This window comes from Orcinus orca, chromosome 6, assembly GCF_937001465.1.
Source record: "Orcinus orca chromosome 6, mOrcOrc1.1, whole genome shotgun sequence".
In the NCBI taxonomy this organism is placed as follows: domain Eukaryota; kingdom Metazoa; phylum Chordata; class Mammalia; order Artiodactyla; family Delphinidae; genus Orcinus; species Orcinus orca.
In genome coordinates, this window is record NC_064564.1 from 116,433,786 (window position 1) to 116,461,506 (window position 27,721).

Sequence of the window (27,721 nt, forward strand, 5' to 3'; positions counted from 1 at the left end):
TGCCCACATCTCGGCATCCACCCCAGGGCTCCCGGGGCACGGAGGGGTGTCCTCACGCTCCGTCCTTTGTCAGGACCGCCTGGAGGGGAAGCTGTGGCCCTGGCTCCTTCCTTCTGAGACTGATGATTCCCGCCCTGGTACCCAAAGTCCCAGGTCAAACTGTGGCCTTGGGCCCCTCTCATCCCCAGGGCACAGACAGAGAGGCCCGGGTCGGAGTCAGGCCTCTGCCACTCACAGCTGTGTGGCCTTGGACAAGCCATTTCTCCGCCTGAGCCCTGTTTTCTCAGCTGTAGAATCAGGACCCTAATAAAAGCCCCTGTGGGGCTGTGTGAGGACTGAACGGCCCAGGTGGGGACAGCACTCAGCACGGGCCGACGTGCAGAAAGCTCTCAACACGTGGCAGGCGCTGCGATCATCTTCCAATCAGTCGTTCAGCCGTCCCTGCATTTCCTCAGGTGGGAGCATGCACCACGGTTTCCCTCTGGTGGTAACTTCCATCAGAGCTTCCAGTAAACCAGTCTGTCCCCGTGGCTGGGGACCCTCAGGTTCTCTGAAATCCCATCACTCCTGAGAGAACGGCCACCCGCCTCCTTGTCCTGCACTGGAGGACCCGAGAGTCTAAAATCAAATGAGAAGGGTGCCTGTGAAGCCCCCAGCGGAGGCTTATCAGCAGGTCCCCTGATAGGGTAAGTCACAGCTCTGAGACTCAGTTTCTCCATCTGCAAGATGGGCTCATAGGGGCCCCTCCCTCTCAGGGCGCCAGTGAGGATGGAATGGATGATCTGACCCAATCCCTGCACGGAGAGGTGCCCAGGCCCCCTGATTTCCTTTCCCCAGCCCTGCCACCCCCTCCTCTGCAGGGAGGAGGTGGCCGGGCCCCTTACTCTGCTGTGACCCTTCTCTCTCCGCAGGTGCCGCCGCAGGCTCTGCCGTTGGCAGTAAGTACACACCTGGGTCACCACCACCCTGGGAAGGCGACTGGGGCCCTCAGTGCATGAGGCTCTTTGCATGTCCTGGGAAGAGCAGGAGAGAAGAGACAGGGCTTTCCTGTCCCCCTGGGTCCATAGGCCTCACCACCCGCTCCTCTAATCCCTTTGCTTCTTCCCCCCCCTTCGTGTCTCACAGTCCCTCCCCCTAGCTTCTCAGCTGGTGCTGCTTTGGAAAGGTCCCCTGGCCCCCCGGGGGCACTCTCTGCCCCTCCCTCTCCTGCCAGGCAAGAGTGGGGGTCACCTTCCCCGACCAGTGGCAGAACCCGTCCCCCCCAGTCTGACCATGGGGTTCGGCCTCCCTCCGGGCAGCCCGCAGCTATCACCTCTGCAGCCGCTCGCCCACGGGGAGGCTGAGGGAAGTGAGCCCAGATCCCGACGCGTCCAGGTCAGCTCAGGCCCCAGAGCAGCCAGACCATCTGAAGGAGGGTCAGGGGAGTCCCGAGAGCTCCACAGGGAAGGTGAGGCAGGGCGGTAGGGGGTGACCACCTATCACGAAGTCATCAGCCAGCACGCACAGTGCCAGGCGTCGGCTAAGCAGGATACTCGTACTATCGCGTTTCATCCTTGAAGCCACCGCCCCCCTAGGTGGGTATCGCCATCTGCTCTCAGATTCAGCAGGAGAGAACTTGTCAAACAGCCAGCCAGTGCAGACCCCAAGTCTCAGGAAGGCTTCCAGGGGCGCCGCCTCCCTCCGCCAGGGCTCTTTGGGGCCACACTCAGCCCCGGGGCTGCTCCCTGCGGGGCACCAGCGGGCGGAGAGGGGGCCAGAGGAAGCTGGACCTGGCGGGGACGCTGGTCCACTCGTGGGGGTCTTAAGTTGCCCCTCTGCGTTGCTCCACACCCACCAACTCCCCCACCCTCTCTTGCTTTTCTCATCTCTTACCAGGCATCAGCAGGTCCCGGAAAGACCCCGTCCCCAAAGCCCCTGTGGCCGCTGTGGCCGTGAGGGGGGACCCCACCACTCCTGCCCCTTCCACATCCACTTCTTGGGCCCCCATGGCCCCCAGCACCCCACAGCCCACAGGTGGGTGCCCAGCTACAGCCCCAGCTGCCCTGCCCTTCCCCACTTCTGGCCCGAGTCCCTGCCTCTCTCTGTGATGTGCGACGATGTGGGAGCATCAGCCCTGGGGAGGGCAGGGGCTTGGCTTTTAGCGTAGAGAATGCTAGATCCCAGAGCCGCAAGGGCGTGGCGCCAAGAGCCCTCCGGGCTGCCTGGACACACCTGTCACTGGGCCCAGCCAGGGCATCCAGGGCTCCCATGAAAGTCCTGCATCCTCTTCCTGCTGCCCACCCGCACCAGGGCACTGCTCAGCCTGGCCAAAAGGCGGGGTGACCTAGCAGGGGGTGCCCAGGGGAGCCGGCCCAGGCCCCGCCCCCACCAGCCATCCTAGCCCCGGCTCTGCCCCCTGCCCATCAGCAGCTGACCCCCAGGAACGGACAGTGCAGGGTTAGCCAAGAAGGTAGACTCCTCAGATCAGCAAGGCGGAAGGGAGCCTCTGAGCTGGCGTTTTCAGACTCTGGGCTGCTGGGCCTTTCGGGGCAGGGCCAGGCCAGGGGTGTGTTCAAGGCTTGGGGTGCTGGGGTGGCCCCCTTGTCTCACCCGGCCTCACTTGGGGCATCCCACCGGCTCCTGCCTACCGCGAGTGCCAGGAGTCTGAAAGGACTCATCCCTCCCAGAGGTTGCCGGGAAGATGTGGCCAAGGTCCCTGGTCCCCAACAGTGTGCCCCGCCTCTGCCCCACCCCCTCTGCAGGGCGGAGGCGGCGGGGTAAGGGGCCCCTTACTCCTTGGGCAGAGAGAGAGAACTTGTCAAACAGCCAGCCAGTGCAGAGGCCCTTCCTCTCTCTGACGCTCGTGGACCCTTGGAAGGGTGGTGTTTCCAACGGGCAGAGACCCCTCTGTCCCCTGGGGAGGGATCCCCGACACTCCGGCTTTGGCCTGTTGGGGGTCGGTGCTCAGAACGCTCCCAGCCAGTGAATGCCGTGGAAAATGCCCAGCTCCTCCACTGGACCAGAGGGTGCCACATCACACTTCTTTTCTTTCTCCCTCCTTCCCTTCTCCACGGGAGACATCTGCGGGGGGCAGGGGGCCAGCCGGGAGATTCGAGGATTTCGGGATGGCCTCTTGGCCCAGGAATCCTCTCTGGGATGGAGGACGTGTGTCACTCTGGAAATCCGGGCTCCGGGCACAAGTTGGTCCAGCCGCCTGAGACTTGCGCTTTTTTTGCTGAGCTTGTGATGGGCACACGGGACCAAAAATAGTCGTGGTAGGTCCCGTGTCTGCCTGCAGACGGTGATCCGTCTGGGTGGGAGGCCAGACGCTCACACACACACATTGAGGAACCCGGACCCCGTTTCTGGAGCTGCTTCTGACGTGGTACGAGGGGTGCAAACTGCAAAGCTAGGAATTAAGGAAAGCATCAGAGTCAGGGCGGTGAGCCTGGACGAGAGAAGGTTTGAATCGTGAGGGTCCCCAGGACTCAGGTGGTGAGAAGGACGTGCCCCTCCCTCCAGGCAGGACCGTCATTCAGTGGGGTCGTGGTCCACTTTGCATCCTGAGTCCAGAGCCAGGCTGCAGGCATTAAGAGAAAAAGGCGGCTGCGGTGTGACAGCCGGTGACCTGAGTGTCCCAAGCCTTGGGGATCATCCCGAAGCCTGTGCCTGGGCCCCCATTCCCCCCACCCCACGAATCGTGACTCTCGCTGCAGCTAGTGGAGCTCGGACGTCTCCTGGGCCAGGAGCTTGTACTCTATTCCTTGCTCTCAGCCCCGTGAGATGGGGCTGTTATTTTCGTAGTCCCGTAGGTGAGGATATGAAGGCTTAGGAGGAAGCAGCTGGATTTTTATGGTATGTAAATTATACTTAATAAAGCTGTTTTGAAAAAAGAAAACAGAAGTAGTTGCTCAAGATTACAGGCAGGACCTGAACTCGGGGCTCACCGAGTCCCGATGCTTCCTGCCCACTCAGCCACCCAGTGCCACGGCCCCGAGGCCTCGGGGGTCTGGGAGGTGGTGCCGCCTTTAAGGCCTGGCTTGCACAGCTCCCCAGCTCCGAAGGAACAGACGGGGCCTCCATCTGGCCTTGGCAAGTGACACAGGTCATTGCGAGAAGGTTCCTCCTGCATACCTGAGCCTGTCCCTGGAGAGCCCAGTCTTTTCCACCCCCAGGCCCCCATGAAGGTCCTGATTCTCTCCAGGTACCTCCCAAGAAGTGCTTCAGGTTCTCTGGCCCAAGTCCACCTGGGCCCTTGAACCCCTGGCCCAGATGTTTCTCCCTTCTGCCAGTGTCAAGCTGTCCGGAGGGCAGGGGCTGCCGGCAGAAAGGCTGTTCAAGACCATCGACCCTCTCCCCAGCTTGGCCGCCGAGGGTGGTGGGAGAGAGGCTGCAAAGCACAGTGCCTTCAGGGCGGGTTTATCGCGGCCCTAATTAAGCCCTTGCCAATTTGGACACCGGCAGCCTCTTCTCATTGAACATCGCATAAAAGTCAATTTCATGTCCAGAGGCTCTTGGGTCCCAGCTGGAAAGTCTCCCACACTTCTTAGCTGGTAGATTTTCTTTTTCTTTCCCCACCAACCGGCATCGTGCGTAATCCCTTTAAGAAGCGGAAAAAAATCCGACTTCTCCCTTGTCCCTCTGGGTTTGTCCTTTGAAATTCGGCACAGAATGATTCCTTGCCTTGCCAGCCCTACCTGCGTCCCCTGCTGTGTGTCCAGTTAGTCTTGGAGATGGGCACGGTGGCATTTGGGGGCTGACTCACGTTGGGGTCCCTGGTGAAAATGGGCCCAATCTAGGGGTCAGGGAGGATGCTCCAGTCCCTAGATTGGGGTTGGACAGGAAGAGGACCCTCTGGACACGTTTGATGTCTTAGCCAGAACACATGCCCCCTTTACAGCCATTGGCCAGAGACTTCAGCGCAGAGAGGTCTGGGCCCAGGTACATGGGACTTGATCTAACTCTAGCCTTCAGTGTGAACGGGGGCCACACAGGGAGGGAGATTCAAGAATCAGGTGTCCCGCTGAAGAAAGGACTGCCCAAAGTACGCAGATTCTCGGGCATGGGTCCCGCTTCCATCCAGTGTCCGTGTGCCCTTCATAGGCTGCCGTAGTATAGACGCTGCCTCTCCTGTAGATTTGAACCCTGTTCTATTTGGCCAGTAGGCAGAGCCGCTTCTTATAGTACTGCTTCTTGTAAGGGGCCTGTATGCGGTGATGCCTCAGTAGGTCCCCAGGATACGCCCAGCCCCAGCCCCTTGCATAACTTGGTTTCTCCTCTTCTTTCCCCTAAGAGTGGATCAGGCCATCTACTGCTGCCCCCCTCTGGGCGAGCGCCCCCTGGCCCCAGGTGTCCTCCAGTGCAGAAGGTATGGGGAGCGGGGAGCTCCTTCTGAGACTGTAGTGGAGGGAGCAGGGGCACGGGGTGGGGACGCAGGGTGGCAAGGGGCCCAAGGGCGCCGAGGGGAGGGGCCTTGGAGCTCTGCCTGCCCCTACCCCCAACTCTCACCTACTTAGCCCGAGTGATATCACCACACCCGACCCCTTTCAGTCCTACACTCTAACCCTAACCCTGAGCCCCAAGGGCTTCCGGGGCAAGTGGAGACCCTGTCCTGATGACAGTAACCCTCTCTCTCCCACCATCGTGCTCACAGGACACCCTGGGCGAGGTGGAGCTCAGAGTCAGAGAGGGCTTCCTGCAGGGGGTTGGCTGTGAGTAGATGAAGGGGGAAGGTAGCCTTCCAGGCAGCAGGACCAGCTGGGGCAAAGGCTTGGCGGTGGGATGGCAGGGAGAAGCGGCCTGACTGAGCGAGATGCGGGGAGGGGTCGTGGAAGGCACTGAGACCAAGCCCAGAGCCTCATTCTCCCACCGCAGTGGGAAGAAACACGTGGGGGCCCACGGGCTCATTTGTAGCCATCGTGGGCACACCCAGGAGGCACACAGGGCCTGCCTGAGTCTCCGAGATGGGACGCTGTCCCCGGTCCCGGCTTATGGTTCCCTGGACGTTAAGTCCTAATGCCTGGTTTAGGCAGCAACCCAGCCCACACCTCCAGTTCCCTCCCGCGCCAGCTGTGAGTGGTGAGCAGGGCTTTGGGCGCCCCCTGCTGGCAAGCAGTTCCGGAGCCGAACCCACAACGGTGAGGGTCTGCAGTTCCCAGCAACCTGGCCGGCCTCTGAGTCAGGGCGTCCTCCCCGGAGAGCAGGCTGAAGCAACCACTTCCCGGCCCTGGACCCACTGGGGCACGACAGCCTCCCAGGTGGAAGCCGAGGAGACCGTGGCATGCTCCCCCGCAAATACGGGGCTGGGATTCTGGGCAGTGGAAGGCAGGGCAGTCTGTGCTCATGGCTGGACGGGGAAGGACTCACTCTGGCTGGAGCAGGGAGTTTGCTTCAGAAAGGAAGGGAGATGGCCAAATCTCGAATACCAGCTACAGACGCTGGACGTGATGCTCCCGGGAGTTTGGAGAGGAGAGGGGACAGCAAGAGTACCAGGGTGTGCAAAGCAATGTTTTCAACCAGTCAAAAAATTGTCCAGCTTCAGCTAAGTATTTAGCACAATATAAGGGATGCGGCAGATAGAGAATACTTTGGAAGGATGAATCCAGCTGGATGTGTAGATGGTGTCCAAGGCGGGACCAAAGGCAGGCCCGGTTCTGCGTGTGCTCCTGGTTGTGCTGTGTCGTCTCTGAGCAGGTGACAAAGCTGCTCAGAGCTTGCCCAGGGCACCTTGGGAGCCTGTGCTGAGCTCTACCTCGACCAGGACAGCCCACCCTGGGCAGCTGGACCACAGCTGATGAAAGAGCTTCTTTCTCATCTCTCCAAGCTGCGGGCACCTCCGCCGCTGCCCCCGCCCCCGCCAAGGCCTCCAGACTTTTCCAGCTCAGGCCCAAATCTCCTCAAGTGATGCCTATTGAAGAATTCGAAGGTAAGAGGAAGGCCCCGGGGCTGATCAGCCCCTCCTCCGGCCCCTCTCCCCCCACCTCCACTGGAAAAAAACAAAACAAAACAATGCAGTGCGTGGACCGATGCCCCCTCCCCGAGTAGCTGGGTCAAGGTGAAACGGAGCCTCTCTCGCCTCCAGTCCCCCCTCCCCAAGGGAGCTGGGAGCAGGTATGAGTCCGAAGTACAGTGGGCTAGCACGGGGGCAGGCACAGGAGCTGCCAGGAATAACCTGTCCTGGCTTCCCTGGGAGGTGTGGCCCAGGGGCTCATCTTGGCTGAAGCAAGATCTGGGACACCTGGAGGATGCCTCACCTTCTCACTGTCCCTGGAGGGACAAGGTGAAGGGGACAGGTCCAGGAGGCCATGGTGTGGGAATGCTTACCGTCTCCTCCTGGGCACATGTCAGAGGCTCATTTCTCCAAGGTCTCCCATGCCCTTGACCTCGACATCTGGTCAGTCCCTCCTTCTCACATCACAAAATGGGGGTTGGATCCTCTAGAGATACACAGATGGTGTCTCACAGCGGGGAGCTGGCATCCTTTCTTGTTCAAGGGGGTGTTGAGCCTCTTAGGAGGGACACCAAGGGATGCCCCCCTCTGTGGCAGGGAAGGTGACCCTCCTCACCAAACCCCGCCCCTTGATGATGTCATGGGAGCCACCTCCAAACCCCGGGGCCTTTGCCCCAGGTGGTCACAGGTGCCTCCAGTGAGAGTCAGAAGCTGGGCCAGGGCTAGGAGGAGTCAAGGTGAGATGCTGGGGGCACAAACTTTAAGGCAGCATTCACTCTCAGGGTCGTGCAAGAGCAGGCCCTCTGATGCCAATGAGATTTGCAGAACAGCTCAGGCTAATAAGAAAGGGTCCTGCAGGTGGGTGTTTTCCTTCCAACCAACTTCCAAAGCAGCATGGGCAGGAAGCTCCTGGCCCTTTCCATCCTCTCCAGCGTTCATGCATGCGTCTACCCTTCATTGAATCACTGGGGTACCGTGGTGAACGCCATGAACCCGGGCACCGCCCTCCCTGAGCTCACGGTCTGACGGCATGACCCATCTTCCCTGCATGAATCATATCTAACCACCCGCAGCATCACGAGGGCCTCCCTCCAGAAAGCACTATGCCCTGGTACCCGGCCAGGCTTTTAGCGGATGCTGCCCACTGGCCCTCCCTGGTGCCCTGTCCATGGGGCCAGGTGGTAATCTGTGAGCTGGGCCTACACTGGTTCTCGTTCGGGCTCGAAGCTAGCAGGCCCATCTCTCCCCACATGAAGTGTCAGAGACCCAGGGCACCATCCTGTGCCAGGTCCTACCCCTGGCCTCCGTTTTCCGGAATGCACCAGGGAGGGGCAGCGAGAAGGCACGCTTGCCATTTGTCCTCTGACCCTTGGTGTTTCTCACGTTTGGCCGGCCCAGACTGCGAGTGCTACGGCCACTCCAATCGCTGCAGCTACATCGACTTCCTGAACGTGGTGACCTGCGTCAGCTGCAAGCACAACACACGAGGCCAGCACTGCCAGCACTGCCGTCTGGGCTACTACCGCAACGGCTCCGCGGAGCTGGACGACGAGAACGTGTGCATTGGTGAGCCCTCGGCTGGGAGGCGGGGGCCCCGCACGCGAGTGTGTGGACCAGGGTGCGAGGCAGAAGAGCAGCGTTAGACGGGATCTGGGCACCCCTGCATTGGAATCCCCGGGGGAGGCTGGGGAAATGCCAATTCCTGGGCCCACTCTAAATACAGAATCCGCTCTATTAATAACCTACCTCCGCATGTGGTCCTCCCTGCAGGCACTGGCATTTCAGAACCACTAGTTCCAGTCAAAGACGGGTTCTAGGGCTTGCCGGGCTGTGTGCCTTCGGGCAATTCTCTTCCCCCCTCTGGGGCTGTTTCCCTGTTTGTAAAATAGGGAGGTGGATCAGATCAAGGGTTTTCAACCATTTTGGGGGAACTGAAGCTTTTCTTCAAATGAAGTCTTTTCTCACACTTTATATGCCCTCCACCCCCAGTGGGCAGACGGTTGGCTTTCTTTAAACTCTGCTCCAGGACTGGCTTTTGGGGTAAAGAAGGAAATCTATAGGGGCCCTGGGCCCTGGGCCCTGGGCCCAGGCAGAGGCAGGCCATCCCAAAAGACCGAACATGTGGCCCACAAACAACACCCACTAGTCTGGAAGACTGTCTCCCGTAGAGGCCAGTTCTCAGCCCTCCGATGCCCAGCGCCCTTGGGAACCCATTGCCCATCCCCCGCCCAGCAGGCCAGCCCCGGCTGTGCACAGGAGGAGCCGCCCGCAAAGCTGCAGCTGTCAGTCTGCATTATGGCAGCGGCCTTCAGATAATTTCATCACAACTCTAAAGTGATCCCAACGGAACTGTGCTGCCCATGTCACACCAGCCAGCAGCAGGGACAGGGCAGGGCCTCTGGATCCGATTAGAGGCGTCTCCCCCAGCGCCTCCTCTTGCCTTGCCTGTCTGCCTCCGCCCCCCACCCCCGGGCCCGGCACTAGGCGACAAGGACTCCCAGAGTGGGGGCTTTCGGCTTCTCCCACGGAGCAGGGCGAGCGGGAGTCCTCTGGGGCTGCTCCTCCACCCGCCCTGGAGAGGAGCTTCGGAGGCCGACTACACCCTGCCCCCGCCGCACACACACCCCGGCCCCCAGGACGGATGGCCGGTGGCCTCCGCTGAGGCTCCTCCCACCTGTCAGTCATAGCTCTTTGGAGCCGGGAGGGATCAGCGCCCGTTCCAGTTACAGAAGCGGAGACGCAGGCCCAGGGACGGGAAGGGGCTGGTCCGGGCCATGCAGCGCCAGAGCCAGAGAGGGGAAGGGGCTTAGTGGATGTGAGAAAATGAAAACTGTCCCCTCGAGATCTGGACGCCCCAGGCGTCCCCACCCCGCCGTCCAGCGGCGGGTGCGGAGATCCTGCTGGGAGGGTTGCCGGGGCCGGGCGGGGTGGGCCCGTGCGGACGGCGCCCGCACGTCGCCCCTGATCGCTTGCCGTGCGCGTGTCCGTCCAGAGTGTAACTGCAACCAGATCGGCTCCGTGCACGACCGGTGCAACGAGACCGGCTTCTGCGAGTGCCGCGAGGGCGCGGCGGGGCCGAAGTGCGACGACTGCCTCCCCACGCACTACTGGCGCCAGGGCTGCTACCGTGAGTGCGCGCCGCCCCCCTGCGCGGGGACGCGTGCTGTGGGGCCCGGGGCGGGGCCTCGAGGCCGCCCAGGTCGGGTCCGGGTCCGGGTCGGTGGGTGGGTCCCAGGGGCGGGACCTGGTGCCTCCGGGGCGGGGCCCGGTAGGTGGGCGGGGCCCGGTAGGTGGGCGGGGCCTGGTGTCCGAAGCAGGGTCCGGGTGGTGGGCGGGGCCTGATGCTAGCTGGTGTAGAGTCGGTAGCGGGAAGGAGCTTGGAGGCCAAAGTGGAGCCGGGCGTTGGCTGCAGTTGGCTGGAGGCTGGCGGATTTGCGGGTAGGGAGGGAGGGAGGCAGTCCGAGGAAGTGAGGGGCTAGCGGAGACCCGACGTTAGCCACGGGAAGAGGGTGGAAGGGCGCCCCAGGCACGTGGAGTAGCACGTGCTAAGCTCTGGACGGGAGAGCAGGTGCGTCTGAAGAACCGCACCAAGGCCAGTGCCGGGACCGGGGCGGGGAGAGCCGGGCAGCGGCGGGAGGGAGGCAAGGTCCCGGTCTCGCGCGGCCCTTGGTACCATCCCCGCCGGGACGCTTCCCGCCAATGCGCCCTGAGTCTCCAACACCCCCGGTCCAGGCCGCGCCCCCAGTGTTCGCACGTCCCAGGGGCTGAAGCTCCAGCGCGGGGCGGGGAGAGGGAGGGCTGGACCGGGCCGCCACCCGAGTTAACCGCTCCTCCGCCCCGCAGCCAACGTGTGCGACGACGACCAGCTGCTGTGCCAGAACGGCGGCACCTGCGTGCAGAACCAGCGCTGCGCCTGCCCGCGCGGCTACACCGGCGTGCGCTGCGAGCAGCCCCGCTGCGACCCCGGCGCCGCCGACGGCGGCCTGGACTGCGACCGCGCGCCCGGGGCCGCCCCGTGCCCCGCCACGCTGCTCGGCTGCCTGCTGCTGCTGCGGCTGGCCACCTGCCTGGACTGCTGAGACCCGCGGAGAAACCCCGGCCGGGGGTGGGGGGAGGCGGTCCGTGCGCCCCGCCGCGCCCTGCGCCCCGCGCCCGGAGAGCCGGGAGCCCGGGGGCCGGCGTCGGAGGCCCGGCGGCCAGAAGGGTGCGGCCCGAGCTGCTCCCAGGTGCTACTCAGCAGAGTCCTCCCGCCCCGTCCCCCCCGAAGTGGCACCTGCCCCCGCCCCGGCGCTGCAGCAGGGGATGCTGTGTGGTCGCGGCCCCAGCGGCCCGCGATTTCGGTCTTAGTTTTTCTTTTATATTACCCACCGACCCTTTCCTTTTTTTTTTTTTTTAGCTGGCGGTGAGACAGGGGCGTGGGAGAAGCTGCTCATCCCAACAGCCCCAGGTCCTGCCTCCTGCCTCCCTCTCCCCCCCACCCCCCCCACACACACACACGACTGTTGCAGACACCCCCTGCGCCTGTCCCTGGCTCACCATCAGCCAGCGGACCCGAAAATCCAGTTGCCTACACCTCTAGTCGCTGACTTGATTCTCTTTTCTATTCTTTGTTTTCCCTTACAACCCACCAGACCCCAGGCCTTTCCAGAGGCCTGGTGACCAAGGAGCTCGCTGTCTGGGGGAAGGGAGTTAGGAAGGAGGGTTGGGAGGGCTGGAAACTTACTTTTGTAGAGAACTATTTTTGTTTGTATTAACCGCCCCTATAAGGAGGGACAAAGAGCGGGGACGCTGGACACCACGGGGGTGGTTGATGGTGTATAATCTGACAGTAAAGAATCTGCTCACTGCTGCCTCCAGGGCCTGTTTTCTTTCTGTTCTTTTTTACCCAGCAAATGTGGGAGTTAAAGGGGAGCCCACAAAATAGCCTTAAAGAAGCAATTTCGCGCTCGAGGCTGTCCCTTCCCTAGGCCCTTCTGTGAATGACAGGCAGGCGTAGCCACCGGAGCTCTCTCACCATGTGGCCAGGCCTGGCTCTGCAGAGACCTACAATGTTCCCCAAACTTGGGAGGTTATCTCCCTCCTTCCCCCCACCACCAAAAAAAAATCCAGAGCTTATTGGCACTTTGCCTTGGTTGTCCTCAAATTTAAAAGCATGTGGTGGACATTGATACCTTCGCTGAAAAGTGCAAGGCAAGCGACTGACAGAGCCGTCTAACAGGGCTCGACTCTGATGCTCCGGTTTATAAATCAGGATGGGGGGTCCTATCAGGCCTGCTGGACCCCAGCCTCAGGCCCAGTGTCTGCTGCTGCCACCGCTTTCCAGAGCCCCCTGATGGTCACATGCCAGGGTGGGCACAGGCTGGTGGAGGCGGCAACACAAAGACCCACAGCCGACCCCCCTCTCCTCTCTCCTTCCTCTTTCCCTCCAGAGCATCAGGAAGGTGACGGCTGAGGGGACCGGGGCAGTGTGGGAATTGTGAAAGGGAGCTCCAAAGAAAGGGGTGCCTCAGCCTAGCCCTGTGCTTCTGGGGTGCCCGTGGGTCTTTCTGGCCCTTGGGAGTTGGATTTCCCTGCTGTCTCTCAAGAAGATCCAGATTTCCCTGCCCACCTGCTTACTTCCCAGCAGCCCTGGAAGATTCCCAGCCCACGGATCAGATTCTGGTCCTTTGTTGCGCCTACAGCCGACCCCCCCCCCGCTCCCCCCCCCCCTGAAGTTACCCTCTGGCTGCAGCCGCTCTTTCCAGGCTGGGAAGTTTAAAACTGCGTTCCTCCGGCAAGTCCCCAAAGCAAGGCTCAGACGGAGTTTAACAAAAGTTGAGGATGACAAGAGATTACAACATGGTTACAGGTGGATATAAAATATGCTTAGAGCCTCTCGGGGTCAAACGCTGACCCCCTCCTGGCCTCCAGATCTCCCTCTGCTCCTAACCCCAAGAAAGTGCCTTCTTTCAGCTCCGCCCCTTCCCCTGCCCCATGGCCCAAGTGGCTAGAAGAAAACATCCCTGGGGTCCTCGTGGACGGGTGGGGCCATGTGACAGCTCTGGCCAATGGGCTATAAGCAGGAGTGATGGGCGGGGCCCCCAGAAAGCTCCGTAGAAGCTCTCCTCCCCTCACTCCCCACCCAGCCTCAGCTGGCCAAGTTTGGGGCCCCGGCGTTTCTCTTCCCCCCTCTCGCCATGCTCTGGTGGCATGGGGTGGGAGAGCCACCCCCACAGGATGCTGGAGCCGAGAGGGTGGAAGTTGGTTTTCTGAGGACCTAGCAGGGCAGGGGACGCCAGCCCTAGTTGCTGATCTCCACACTTCTTAACGTGTGAGAAAAAATAAACCTTGATGTGATTAAAACGCTGGTCTTTGGGTTTTCTGTTACACGCAGACTTACCAATTCCTAAGTTATTGGCCCTCCCCACCCAGCATCTTGGTCTCTGAGTCCACTGATGCAGAGACACTAAAACGTTACCCCTGCTTAGCCACAGCCCCTGTGTCATAACACTGCCCATAACGAAGACAACAGATGGCAGTGGCTTTAGGCCCAGGAGTTCAGGGCCTGTCAAGCCGCCTCCTTCCAGAACAGGACCTGCCTCCGCCTTCAAAGGAGCACAGGGCAGGCTGACCAAAATCCACCTCTAGATAAAACACCAACGGCAGGGTGCAATTTGTAAGCATGGTCGCCTTCCTCCTAATCATCATGATATTAACATATGAAGGAACCATGATCATTCACCCCCAAATACACACACACACACACACACACACACACACACACACACACAGTCCTGGGTCTGGGTCCCTTATTAGCAGAGCTTGAGACAGGGGTTCAGTGCGTGGATTTGCGGAGGGTGTGCTGTCAGGATACATGTGAAAGGGAGGGAGAGAATTAGGATGGGGCGGGGAAGCCCAGTGAGGATGCCCAGCTTCAGCCTGGTCCACCCACCGGGGCTCTGAGCTTAAATCACGTCTTGAGGCAAGGGGGCAGTCTCATGCCGTTGGCTTCATGCTGCATTTGGGGGCCCCCCAGTACAGAAGATGGGCGGCTGTAACAGGCATCACAGCAGTGGAGGGGGGGTTCCCATAGACGGGCTCTGGGTCGGGCACCAGCAGCTTCCACTGAACATACACACACACATACCCCTTGGTGTCACCCTGGGTGTGTCCCTGGAAGGCCCTGAGGGGTCTGGGAAGAGGGGTCCTTAGTGGGCAGCACTCTGTCCGCCCTGACCTCTCTTGCCAGACCAGCAGCGCTCTGTCAGCTTCCCTGTGACTAGTCTCTGTGTAAGCAAGGGCCGGGGAGGTGGAGCGCATTGTAAATCAGAGTGGCAGCCCAGGTCCCCGAGGACTCGGCTCAGGCCCTGACCTCAGCCGGAGGAGGGAGGGAAAGCTGCCAGTGCCCATTTGGAAAACTCTGACATCTTTCAGGCAGTGGGGAAAAGGAGAAAACAAGGTTAGCAGAGCCCAAAGTCACAGCCCGGCCTCTTTTCAATGGTGCGCCCTGGTCCCAGACCTCATGTTTTGACATCTGGTTCTGAGAGGCAGAAGCTCCCCTTTCCCAGCATGAATGGTAACAGCCACTGTCGCGGGCACGGGGCGCGCATGATTACACTTAACCTTCACCTTCACCCTAGGGCAGGTTTCTCACCCTCAGGGCCACTGACATTTGGGGCTGGATAATTCTTTCGGGGTGGGGTGGGGAGCGGCTGTCCTATGTGTGGTAGGATGTTTAGCAGTATCCCTGGCCTCGAGCCTCTAGGTGCCGGCAGCCCTCCCTCCGGGCACCGCAGAGTGGGGGCAAAATTGCCCCATGCTGAGAATGCTCTCAGCGGAAGGAATTGTCTACCCAGTTAACAGAGAGGGAAGTCGAGGCTCAGAGATGGGAGGTAACTTGCCTGAAGTCACGCTTGCTAAGAAGCAGGGACAGGAGGTGACTCAGGATAGCGTGAGTGTGAACCCAGGCCTTGCAGCCTCGGCAGCCCAGGCAAAAGGCTGTCCACCCGGTGGGGCCTGCAGCTCCTGCCCACACCCCTCCTCCGCCCCTGCAGCGGCTCCAGGGCAGAGCGAGGGGCCCTGGGGAGCTGGGCGTCATCCGAATGGCTTTGCTGTCAGGGGAGATGCCTTGCCCCCTGCCCTCACCTGCCCCCTCTAAATAAGCAGGCCTGCTGCGTCGGCGTTTTTACAGTTATGAGGCATTTATGGGCACCTGGGGAGCAGCTGTCGGCATCTCCCCACAGGCCTGGGCAGGGTGCTCCCCCCATGCCCGCACTCCTGCCCTGGCCCTGCACCTCCAGCTGGGCCAGTCTCTCCGAGTCCCCGAGAGATCCCTGCACATCTCAGGCCAGGGTAAAAGCCTGAGGTTAAGGGTCAAAGCCCAGGGAAGACAAGCTTTATTGACTCGTTTTTATTTTCCCCTTTATAAAACACAAATCATGAGTGCAGGGGAGTTAGAAAAAAACAGAAATGCAAAATAATAATAATTTTTAACTTAAGATCACCCACAATCCTCCGTCCAAAGCTAATAACTGTTAATATTTTCTGAAGTACATTTCCAGTGCTTTCCCATAAAACAAACCTAGATACAGAGCGTTTGCCCAGCATTTGTTAAAACCGTGCTAAGCATTGCGCGGAGGTTGAATATATCTTCTTTCAAGGATCCCCGAGATGAAGCTGAGAAGTGAGCTCTGGTAATAGAGCCATTTTACAGCTGAGAACACTGAGGCTCTAAGTGTCGTGGTCGGAGATCTTGGGCACAGCGCCAAAAGACAACTCTGGGTGATTTAAGCAGAAAAGAGTATTTGAAAGATCATAGGACCCATAGTCACACGCCAGATGCACGGGGTGAGGCGGGGTGGTGCCGTGAAGCCAGGAGCGCCACCCAGTATCCTGGCCAGAGAGCCATCGCTGCTGTCCCTGTGAGGCCCTGATGCTGCCATGGGCACCACCCTGGCCCAGGCCTGCCTCCTGCTGGCGTCCCCGGCAGGCCACACACAGTGTGCCCACACCCTTCTGTCCAGCTTTTCCCACTCCCTCAAGGGAGGTGGGCTGTCTTTCCCCATCCAGAGGAGGGGCACAAAGAAACAATGACTATCCAGCACAGAGGGGGGGGGCAAGTTGCCAAGGGTCACACAGCCAGGAAGAGGCTGAGTCCAGGTTACAAGTGCAGTCTCTCTGGGGCAGAAGCCCAAGCTTGTAACACTGAGCCGCAAAGCTGCCACTTTTTCCTTCTATTTTATTTATTTTAGCAATGATAGCCTCATCTTATACACACCCTTCTTTAGCCTGCTTTACAAAATTTAGCAATACATCCTATCAAAGGAGATCTTTTAATTTTAAAAGGACATGAAAAACGTCACCCTTTTCCTTTTTGCCCCCACCAGTGGCCCTCTTCTCCGCCCACTGCCCCACCCATGCACCTCTCCCACGTGATAGGGTCTGGCCAGGCCCCCAGAACCCCTGTGGCTGGGCTCCCAGAGGCACAGAAGACCTTTCAGTCCAGCAAGCGGGGGATGAGGCCGGAGGCTAGGTGGGTGAACCTGCGGCAGCCGTGTTACAGATGGCTTCTGGCCAGAGGACGCCTACTTTACTGACCGAGCAAGTGGCCCTGGGGACCCGGCCAGGAGCAGCTGGAATGGGTCCCAGAGTCCCGGGAGCTCCCGGAGCTGTGCCCTGCAGCTGACACTAAAGGCACTGGGGCCTGTCCTGCGCTGTACATCTCACAGCTGACCCAGTGCCCACATTTCTCCCCTCGAGCAGCATGGGGGTGTGGGGAAGGGGGGCGGGGGATAGCGAGTTTCTAAAGGCAGAAGGGATGGCATTGAGGGGCTCTCAATCCCACCACCTGGGTTCGAAGCTGTTCTCCACCACCTGGATGACCTTGGGCAAGTTACTCCATCTCTCTGTGCCTCAGTCTCCTTACCTGTGAAATGGGGTTGTGAAAAACAGCACCTACATCATGGGGCTATTGTGAGGATTAAAGAAGTTAATACATGCAGTGCTGCCCCAAAGTAAGTGACCGGTGTCAGCTGTTGTTATCCATTTCCTTCCCCCACCAAAGCCTGCCAAGGGGGGGCCGCATCACTCGGTCTCTCCTTCCTTCCTTCCTTCCCTGCCTCACCCAGCACATACCCTAGACCTCCACGTGCCGGGTCCCAGGGCACAAGGAACCAGGCAGACACTGCTTGCCTCCCCTGATGCCCAACACCAGCCCGGGCACAGTGAGCACCCTCTCCTCCCTATAGGCATCACAGCCCCTCTTCATCCTCCACCGGGAGGAAGAGATTAGGGAGGGGATCACATTCAGGGCATCTTCACTCCCATCACGCTCACCGAGACATAGGAGGCAGACCTTGGGGAGGCCCTGATCTGCTGGGCCAGTGGCAACCCTGCTCCTCCTGGGACTTCAGTTCTGGAAAGAGCTTCCAGCAGAGGAGCCAATACTGGTGGTCTGTGAAGGGTGGAAAGCTGGAGCCCAGATCTTGGTTTCTAAACATGCTCCTCCCCTAAGAGGAACCAGGGCTCCTCGGAGTGAAGTCCGATTCCATGGCTGGACAGAGACAGTCTGCGTGAGCCCAGGACACCTCGTATCACAAGGTCAGGAGGTGCCCAGCTGGTGAGTTCAATCACACCCCAGCTGCAGACGCACCTGGCACTGTGGGGACCTCGGGTCCGCAGGGCCAGGACCGGAGGGCCCAGGCGGGTGTCCTGGGCACAGCGTCCTTCCCTTGATAGGGAAGGTGGCTGGAGGTCTCCTCCCAGAGCAGCTGTCCCTCTAGCCATTCATTCAACAACCCCTTTCCTAAGCCCCCACTGTGTCCCCTGGCTCTGGGGGTACAGGATGGGAAGGCCAGGAGGCCATGTGAGGGCAGGGGGCCCTCCATGAGGAAGAGGAGGTTACACAGCCCCAGAGATGGTGAGCACCTGTGGAAGGCTCGTGGCGGTACCACACTGCTGACATCCCACGGCCCACCTCGGAAACCGGAGCATCACAGGACATGATGAAGGTTTGTTAACACGGCTTTTTCCACAGACTCTGGGGCAACACCTTTTAAAAAAGAGAAAATGATGGGAATTCCCTGGCAGTCCAGTGGTTAGGATTCCGTGCCTCCACTGCTGGGGGCCGGGGTTCAATCTCTGGTCCGGGAACTAAGATCCTACAAGTTGCGTGGTGGCCAGAAAACCAAAAAAAAAAAAAAAAAGAACAAAAAGAGAGAGAGAGAAAATGACTGAAGAACTGGTGTGTCTTCTTTAAAATAAAGTTATTGTAAAAGTAACTCATGCACACTGTACAACAAATGGAAAAATGAAAAAATGTATGCAGAATATAATACTTACATTTACCCCCTAGAATAGGCAGAACACAGAGGATTTTCAGGGCACTGAAAATACTCTGTATGATACTCTGATGGTGGGTACAAGTCATTACACGTTTGTCAAAAGCCATGGACTGTACAGCCCCAAGAGTGAGCCCCTAATGTAAGCTGTGGGCTCTGGGTGATCATGACGTGTCGGTGTAGCTTCATCGATTGTAACAAATGTACCATCTGGTGGGGATGTTGCTGGTGGGGACAGGGGGTTTATGGGAAATTTCTGTACCTTCTGTTCAATATTGCTACAAACCTAAAACTGCTCTAAGAAAATAGTCTACTACAAAAAAAAAAAAAAAAAAAAACTACCTAACCTCTATCAGCATTTTGGTGAATGTCCTTTTTCCTATAGAAACGTTTTGTGTTTGCCTGTCTATATACAGACACATATACAAACATACGCACACACACACACACACATATATACACGTATATAGAACAAAACTATAACCGCCACCTAACCATAACATTGTGGACATCTTCCAGCTACCGGGATCTATTTACATCTGCCGCTGTCACTCTGCCCGAGAGGTGGATGTAAGTCCAACATCGTTAGTACCACAGGATGTGTCTCTAGACCCCATAACTGCCTGAGAGTAGACTGCTAGGTAAGCGGTATTCCAAATCAAGGCATTTATGTTGCAAAGAATGGAACCCACAAAGTCTGGCTCCTGTGATCAAGGGGGGTTACTGGTGGGATAAGGGGATTATGATGCAAAGGGCAGGGCTCCAATCAGGCCCCACCTGGCATGCTGTCCTCACGGCTTGCTTCCTGGGGAAGGGAGCACCTGACCGTGTTGTCGTCTGGAGCTCTGAAGTCACAGCCTCAGGCCCAGAAGCATCCACGTCTAGGTGCTCTGGAGTCCCTTCCTGTCCTGTGTCCCTACGTGACAAACGTCTGAGCACTGCCTGGGAAAACTCTTCTACGTGGGTACCAGAGGAATGCGACGGGAAAAGCAGTAACAACCCCAAAGTCCATCAGAGTAGAACGGGCAGACTGGGGCGTGTTCCTAAAATGGAATACTACCCTCCACCCAAAAAGAGCGGATAACGGCTAGTCATCTCAGAAATGTAAAGATGAGGGGGAGAAAAGTCAGCCCCAGAATACCCATCGTATATAACACATAAACTTCAAAATTAAGTAAATATAATTTGGGGGTGTGCAGTGAAACTTTATACAAACTACAGAATTCAGAATTCGGGTTACAACTAAGTGGAAGGGGGTGGTGGGGAGGAGTGTCTAGAAGAAACATGGAGAGTGACCTTTCCAGGCGTCAGCAGTGCCGTTTCTTATGATGGGGTGGGGGGGTACACGGGTGTCTATTATATTATGTCTTTCCTTTTACGTCTGTCTTACATACACTCTGATGTATATGATTTATTTCACAGAAGTTTTAAGAGCCGGGTCTGTGCCGATCAGTGGTCTGAGAGTGAGTCACTGTGGACACACACCGTCCCCAGTGTGCCGATCGGTGGCCTGAGAGTCACTGTGGACATAGGCCGTCCCCAGTGTGCTGATCGGTGGCCTGAGAGTCACTGTGGACATACACCGTCCCCAGGTCCCATATCTGTTTTCTAACTTGCTTTGGGATGCCAACCTTAATTCACGCAGGAAGATAAAAACTTCCCTTAGTGGCTGCTTTCTAATTTTGTGAAGACTGAAAATTAAACCTGAGTTGATGTAGTAAATTAAAAAGACAGTGATGTTTTTATATCAAATTCTATTTGTTACTTAAAGCATATTTGATGACTCAAGTGTTTTTAACATTTAAGAGAATTTGGCATATTCATGTCAGATTAGTTTTGTTATTTCAATTAGAAACCTACTAAATAACTCAGTTTAGGATTAAATGGAAAAGTTTAAGAACACTGTATTAAATGGTATGTATTTTGTTTTATTACTTTTTTTTTTTTTGGTACGCGGGCCTCTCACTGCTGTAGCCTCTCCCGCTGTGGAGCACAGGCTCCGTACGCGCAGGCTCAGCGGCCATGGCTCACGGGCCCAGCCGCTCCGCGGCATGTGGGATCTTCCCGGACCGGGGCACAAACCCGTGTCCCCTGCATCGGCAGGCGGACTCTCAACCACTGCGCCACCAGGGAAGCCCTATTATTATTTTTTGATACGAGGAAAAGAAACCTCAGGTTTTCTGGTTTCTTTTTTTTTTATATTTTGAATTTTATTTTTTTATACAGCAGGTTCTTATTAGTTATCCATTTTATACATACTAGCGTATGTATGTAAATGGTATTTTTTTAAAAGAACTGGAGATTCACCGTGTTTATGAGTTTATTAGATTCACTAGATCAGTTTAAATACTAGAAGAGGTGGCAATTAAAGGGCTTAAAAAGAAAATTAGGGAACAGTTCTCAGAGCTTTCTGAGATGCTCTTCCTGGGTTATAATCCTCAAACTTGGCCCAAATAAAATTTTCCAACTTTTTCTTTAAAAAAGTTTAATTAAAAAAATAAAAATAGATTTAATTTATAGATGCACTTTAAAAAGAAGAGTGATGCCCTTATGCCTTCCTTTTTATGGCAGTAGACTATAAAAAAAGATCAGAATTAACTATTTCAGATACTTACAATGACCAGGGGGGTATTCGGTAAAGGAAGCAGCAGCAATGTTTTGTAGTTTTCTGGAGGACCAGGAAAAGAGGCCCCTGTGAGTGGGGACTGTGGGAAAATCCTCATAGAAAACCCATCCCTCTGACCAGAGGAACCAAGATAAGATGTCCCTGTGACCTGAATGGCGGCAGCGTAGTTTTTGTTTTGTTTTTTTTAATTTTTATGGGAGTATAGTTGATTTTAAATGTTGTGTTAGTTTCTGCTGTACAGCAAAACAAATCAGTTATACATATACATATATCCATTCTTTTTGATTCTTTTCCCATATAGGCCGTTACAGACTAATGAGAAGAGTTCCCTGTGCTATATAGTAGGTCCTTATTAGTTACCTATTTTATACATAATAGTGTTTACATGTCAATCCTAATCTCCCAATTTATCCCTCCCCCTCCCCTTCCCGCTGGTAACCATAAGTTTGTTTTCTACATCTATGACTATTTCTGTTCTGTAAATAAGTTCATTTGTACCATTTTTTTAGATTCCACATATAAGTTACATCATATGATAATTTGTCTCTTACTTCACTCAGTATGACCATCTCTAAGTCCATGCATGTTGCTGCAAATGGCATTATTTCATTCTTTTTTTATGGCCGAGTAATATTCCATTGTATATATGTACGACATCTTCTTTATCCATTCCTCTGGGGATGGACATTTAGGTTGCTTCCATGTCTTGGCTATCGTAAATAGCGCTGCAATGAACATCAGGGTGCACGTATATTTTCGAATTATGGTTTTCTCTGGATATATTCCCAGACCTCCTTCCCCAGCCCCACTGTGCAGCCCCTGGGAATCTCCTTCTGAACAAAAGCAGAGATGGCCAGATGGCTTTTGGTGGTGGGCCTTGCCCCGCTCAGGGCCCCTGTGGGGGGACCATTACTGAGGAAGGCAGACGTGACCCCGATGGGCCCCAAGGCTGCTCCCCTTTCCTCCTGAACCCTTAGGAGTCAGGCCGCAAGGCTGGCCACTCGACGGAAACACCTGAGAGTGAGTTTAAGCTTAAGTTTAAAAAAGAAAAAGGCCATAAGTACTTGCCCCCAGACCCATGAAATCAGGAATTCTAGAGTAGGGCCCGGGAGTGACTCCAAAGTGCACCTCCCAGGCTGAAAACTACTAACAATTCAATTTGCAGCAATGCTGCTTAGACCAAAGGCAACAGTGTCCACCAGCACGGCTGGGCCCAAGCTCTAACGAAGAGAGCACAAAGGCAGTGCCCGTGGTTCCGAGCACCATCCAACTGCAGACACCATTTACGCCATTTGACTTGGCAAATGCCTTCTGTACAGCAGGACGGGGTGACGATAACTCAGGTCCTTTAAGAGTTATGGAGGGATCCCCTGTGTACAGAACCCGCCTTCACGGTGCTGCAAAACACTGGAAATTCTATTTAAGCTCAAGGTAAATTTCAGTTTCCTCCCCGAATTATTTATTCCTCAAACAATAAATGGCGAAACCCAGGAGATGGTGGTGACAGCGCATGTGTTGGTCAGGAGGGACTTTAAAAATCACTGCTACAGCTGCTGCAGTAACGAATTCCATAAATAAAATGGCCATCGCAGAGCTCTCACCTCTCATCAGGTCACTTGGCAAGTTCACCTCGCCCCAGAACACGTACGTCACTTTACCCTCGTGGGTGGTTGGTGCCTCCACCCGGAATAAGCGGGAGGCCCAGCGAAGCTGGCGCTGCCCACGTCCTGGCGGAGCACAGCACATCTCACCGCCCCCTGAAGCCACTGCTTTTATAAAACGACTTATACTTTTGTAACCATCAGTGGTGACCCCCAACTTGGCCATCTATTCCCTGCGCCCCCATCGGTGCCCCGGGAGCTCCTTTCGTGGGTCACTGTTCATCTGTCCCTCCTCTCTCACCCGCTCCCCAATCTCAGCCTGGAGGTGAGCATGCGTTTCTGGACCAAATGTCAACGTGTAACTGACACCACAACTAGCCACAGTGCACCCTGCAACCTTATGGGTAAGATTCCAAGAAGAGCTGAGAAGCAAGGAGAGCTGGGGGTGCGGACTGGATGAGAAACCTGAATAAAGCAAATCGTCACCAGATAAGTTCGGCATAAAATAAATCTAATGGCAGACTAAATGGAGTACCTGGGAGGTACCTTGAACCTTCATTCAAAAACACATAACTCCTAACCCACGTCAGTTTTCTTGTTTCCACTTTTAATTCTGCCATTTTCTCTTAATATTCAGGTTTTAACAAAGACAACAGGGCTACTGCTTGCCAAATCCCAGCTAGGAATTCAGAGCATAGAAAGAATCAAAACTACAGCAAAAAAATTATCAATCTGCACAACTAACTTTAGAAAATAGTTTACTACAATTTTGTTATAAAACTCATTTACAGGAGGTTATTCACATGTACTTATCAAATTTGCTCCTGATAATACATGAAAACACAGAAATAAACTGCACAGTAAATCCAAGGCAAATCATATACAAAGAAGCAAAACGAATTTTTAAGTAGAATATATTCATGTTGAAAGAACTAAGATTGAAAGAAGACAAGGCCACTTTCTTATAACTCCATGGCAAGGACAAAAGTAACAGCTGTATTTTTCACCTGCAGTAAGGTTAACCACCAATCAACAACACTGCTATGACAGCCACATCAAGAAAGGCCACACTGTACATATGAAATGCTTAATGCAAATACATACACCAACTGGAACCACAAATCGATTCCAATGCAATGTCAGGTATGACTGTTTCCTGCTGGGAGAGGCTGTCAGGACACAGGCTTGCTCATTACAAGGGATGATGCACTAATTCTCGCGTTACCAGACTAGGTGGAAGGTGAACCAAAAGTGAACACAACGTGTGAGAACAGGCACCAAACTTAACTGGAAATAACATCGTTTGGGTGGGGCAGCAAAGTACGTACAGTGGGGAGCGCTTACTTCACGTGTTGTGTGAGCGGAGTGGGGAAGTTCCTGACCCCAGCTCTTTCCAGCATGCCTCTTCTATAAGCTTACAGGTTTTAGATTCTCTAAACTGTCACTACAAGTGTCTGCTAAGTGAAGCATTTTACCAAGATAGTAGGAAAGTAAACTTAAACAATGAGCTTTCTTGCCAAAGGCCAGGCAGGAAGCTTACGAAGCCCCTGACCCAGAGTGGGGCTCAGCCTGCCTCCGTGAACGGGGAGCAGAGGTTGACTGTGGGGACAGAGCGCGTGCTCCCCGAGTGACAGGAGTGTTCAATCCCATCAGCAGAGGTCTGGACACCAGAGGGAGAGACAAGGGTAACAAAGAAGTAGCATGTTTAAACCTTTGGCAACCAAACATTTTTTTTAAAGCTCTTAATAACCTGCTTCAGTAGAATTCCTGATGAACACAAAGCCCTTTTTGCTTAAAAAGCAGATGACTGGGCTTCCCTGGTGGCGCAGTGGTTGAGAGTCCGCCTGCCGATGCAGGGGATACGGGTTCGTGCCCCGGTCCGGGAAGATCCCACATGCCGCCGAGTGGCTTGGGCCCGTGAGCCATGGCCGCTGAGCCTGTTGCTCTGCAATGGGAGAGGCCACAACAGTGAGAGGCCCGCGTACCGAGGAAAAAAAAAAAACAAAAAAAAAACGCAGATGACCGAAAAAGTTTCAAATGGTGCACATCCATCTTCAGGAATGTGTGATTTCTCCCCCAAATTATCTAGGGCTGCACAGCATTCACTACAAACCGCTAGTTCAAACAATGGTCAACTGTTACTAACACAGATTCTCAGTCTGGGATACCTCAACATCAGTGTGTGTGCGCTTGGAAAACTGGACTTTGAAATTAGGCAGCCCTGCCCTCATCCAAGTCTCTCTGATCTCCACCCACCGTGGCCACTTCCTTTCACAGAAGCACAACCCCTCTAACCAGATCTTCCACCACAGCGGTGTATTTGCGTCACTTACGATGGTTTCCAAAGATCAGACGCAATCTGTCAACTCTCTTCCTGTTCTCAACGCCAAGTATTTGCACTCCTCTCCCATCCTTCTCTTTTTATTTATTTATTATTATTTTTTTTTTTTGCGGTACGCGGGCCTCTCACTGCTGTGGCCTCTCCCGTTGCAGAGCACAGGCTCCGGATGTGCAGGCTTAGCGGCCATGGCTCATGGGCTCAGCCGCTCCGCGGCTTGTGGGATCTTCCTGGACCGGGGCAGAACCCGTGCCCCCTGCGTTGGCAGGTGGACTCTCAACCACTGCGCCACCAGGGAAGCCCCCATCCTTCTCTTTTTAGAGGATGTTTCTCTCCTGCCTAAAATACTGTATCTGGTCTGCCCTGCCTGGTTCCCAAGCTGCCTGGTGACCAGAATCCCTGGGAAGATGCTAAACATCCAGCTTTTCATGAGTTGGATTCTCTTGCTGATCTACAGGCTTCCACAAGCCACCCCAGCACTGATCTAATACTTGGCAACCACTGGATTTGTAACCTACCAGGTTGCAGGAAATTCACAATATGCTGGGGGCATCTGAATGACATTTCAAGAATTATTCTTTCATTTCACATTCTTCTATCTCACGAAGAATGAGAATTTTAGCTAGAGAACTACGCGCTCACTACAACAGGCAGACGAACTCGTCACAGAAATGTAATATCCTGTGCCAAGGTGCCTTGTCTAAAAAGGTGCATGAGTGGAATTTCACCTAACAGAGCTCTGCTTCCCAGGGTCTTGCCCAGGACACTCCAGTTGATTTAACAGGACTAGAGGCATCTGACCCAATGCACTGACTCGCTTCTCTCAGGCCGCCTGGGCTGTTAAAGATGTCTGTTTGCTACAACAATCTTTGAAAGGACCTGCCCTCCTCCCATCTTTCTTTTTTTTTTTTTTCAATATAAGGTCTGTTCTGTTGAAAATGATTAACACTTTAAGCAGGGGAAAGAAAAGCTGTCTACCAGATCAAATTTTAAAAGGATTCTGTTATTTGCTACACAAATATACATTCCAACTTTTACAGCATCCTCTCCAGTCTGACCTTTTCTACAGAAGAACAAGAGATCAACATTTTAAGTCTTCGACTTCGAGGACATTATTACTGATACACAAATGCCTTCTGAAAGCTTCTGCAACTGACAAAAGGTACTGAAGATGACCAAGAGGCCCATGTGTCAGGATACATTTTCTGTTTTCCAACAGCACACAAACTCCTTCAAGGAAAAAAGTAATCTTATCTGGACAGTCCTACTAGCTGGTCACCTGAAGTTTGCAGTAATGCTTGTGGCTGACAGTCTCACTTGGCCCCACTATGAAAGCTTCCTCTTCTTCAAGCTACTGTCCTCCTCCTCCAGCCCCCTCTCGTCCCAGCCTGAGTTCCTCTTTGTGTGGTGGCTCAGAGAGCCACACGTCTCCTGATCCCCCTCAGGGAAGGCCCTGGTCTCCCTCCTGTGGCTGACTGCCTCCCCTTCCTGGGCACATTTTCTCTTACTCGTGGAAGCATCGGTACTAGCAGCTGGAGGGTCGCACTGCGCGTGAGGTCTGTGGTTGTTCACAGCAGCTCCCTTGGCGGGGGGCTGCTGCCCGATACTGGTCGGATCCTGGTGCCTTCCGGGGGAGCCTGGCTCTCCAGAGAGAGGCGCTGCTCCGGGATACTGGGGGCTCGAGGGCTGCAGCTCACTGAGGCATTTCCCTTTGGCTTCACAGCCCAAGCCCATCCTCCTAAGTAGTCGTGGGTCCCGAAGCCAGTCCTGAATGGGTGGCCTTTCAGGGTCACTTGCAGTAACAGTGACAGTGGCTTCTTTGGAGTCAGAGGGTGAGGGGTACAGGGAAGAAGCAATAGACATCTTGGCAAATTCACTGTCTAGCTTGTTGCTGGGCACTCCGCCCTGGGGTCTGGACACCTCTGGGGCGATAGCAGGAGGGTGAGTCAGACTTCTCTGCAGTACGGGCTTGAGTTTCAGAATCTTCACTGCATCTTGTCTATAGTTTTTGTCCCAAGTCTTAACAATGGCACCACGCTTCTGTGCATCCTGAATCAGCTGATTCCAATGACAGTTTTCCTTGAAACAAAGAGAAGGAAGAAAATTACATCGCAAAGAAACACTCGTATGCTTGGGAAGCAGAGGTTCCAGCTTTCACTTCTGAACAAATAGTAAGTATACCTTCGTGAACAGATTCTCAAGAATCCATTACTTGTTAGACAAGGCTGAAAGGAAAAATAAGGTGGAATACAGAACTATAAAGCCACACTGCTAGAAAAGAACACTGGGCACCACCTCTAAGAAAGAACGTCCACCATTTTACCACTGTTACTCAGGCCACGTGGTGAATTAGCTGTCATGCAAATCTGTACCAACTGCCGGTAGCCTCATGTAGCTATTTAATCTTCAATTAAATAAAATTAAAAATTCATTTCCTCAGCTGCACCAGCCAGATTTCAAGTGCTCAGCAGCCACATGTGACTAGGGTTAGCATCCTGGACAACACGGACACAGAAGGGCTCCGTCATCCCACCAAGTTCCCTGTGACACTGCTGATCCTAGAGTCTTGCCTGCCTCCGGCCAAGGCTAACATTCTGGAAGAGGAAGGCTTGGTTTCAGAAAGCTCTAACTTTTGAGTGCATGCTGACTGTTCTAGAAAGAGGTCCACAGCTTTCATCAAATTCCCAAAGGCTTCCCAAACTCCAAAGGGCTAAACCATCTTAATCCGCTGAGATAACTATTCCAAAGATATTGTCACACTTTTGTCTCTTTTCTAGAAGGGCTTAAGTTATGAAAAGCACATCTAAAGGGAAAAACAAAACAAAACAAAACGAAAACCCAACTCCCGCATCTCTCCTCTCTTCCTTTTAGAGTTTCCTCAGCAATAAATTGCTTCTTTACAACCATCAG

At 55.1% G+C, this 27,721-nt stretch overlaps 2 protein-coding genes and 1 long non-coding RNA gene across 9 annotated transcripts in view; 2 read left to right on the forward strand and 1 right to left on the reverse strand.

Annotated features, from left to right (window-relative positions):
* Positions 1 to 11,777, forward strand: part of NTNG2 (netrin G2) — a 74,997-nt gene extending 63,220 nt beyond the window's left edge. For 2 of the 4 annotated variants that reach the window (XM_049710857.1, XM_049710858.1), the window contains exons 5-10: positions 912 to 938; positions 5,273 to 5,347; positions 6,803 to 6,904; positions 8,327 to 8,494; positions 9,921 to 10,055; positions 10,772 to 11,777. In XM_049710857.1, coding sequence (XP_049566814.1) covers positions 912 to 938; positions 5,273 to 5,347; positions 6,803 to 6,904; positions 8,327 to 8,494; positions 9,921 to 10,055; positions 10,772 to 11,007 — 743 coding nt within the window. In that variant the 3' untranslated portion in view covers positions 11,008 to 11,777. The remainder of the gene's footprint in view (positions 1 to 911; positions 939 to 5,272; positions 5,348 to 6,802; positions 6,905 to 8,326; positions 8,495 to 9,920; positions 10,056 to 10,771) is intronic. The other 2 variants (XM_033426899.2, XM_004269072.3) reach the window with 1 other exon arrangement.
* A 7,323-nt stretch (positions 11,778 to 19,100) lies between these two features.
* On the forward strand, positions 19,101 to 22,887 carry LOC125964624 (uncharacterized). Its single transcript, XR_007477816.1, has 3 exons — positions 19,101 to 19,206; positions 21,174 to 21,213; positions 22,792 to 22,887. It is a non-coding gene; the product is annotated as an uncharacterized LOC125964624 (long non-coding RNA).
* Positions 22,888 to 23,063: 176 nt separating this feature from the next.
* SETX (senataxin) overlaps positions 23,064 to 27,721 on the reverse strand; it is an 82,287-nt gene continuing 77,629 nt past the window's right edge. For all 4 annotated transcript variants that reach the window (XM_049710851.1, XM_049710853.1, XM_049710850.1 and 1 more), the window contains one exon: positions 23,064 to 26,890. In XM_049710851.1, coding sequence (XP_049566808.1) covers positions 26,138 to 26,890 — 753 coding nt within the window. In that variant the 3' untranslated portion in view covers positions 23,064 to 26,137. The remainder of the gene's footprint in view (positions 26,891 to 27,721) is intronic.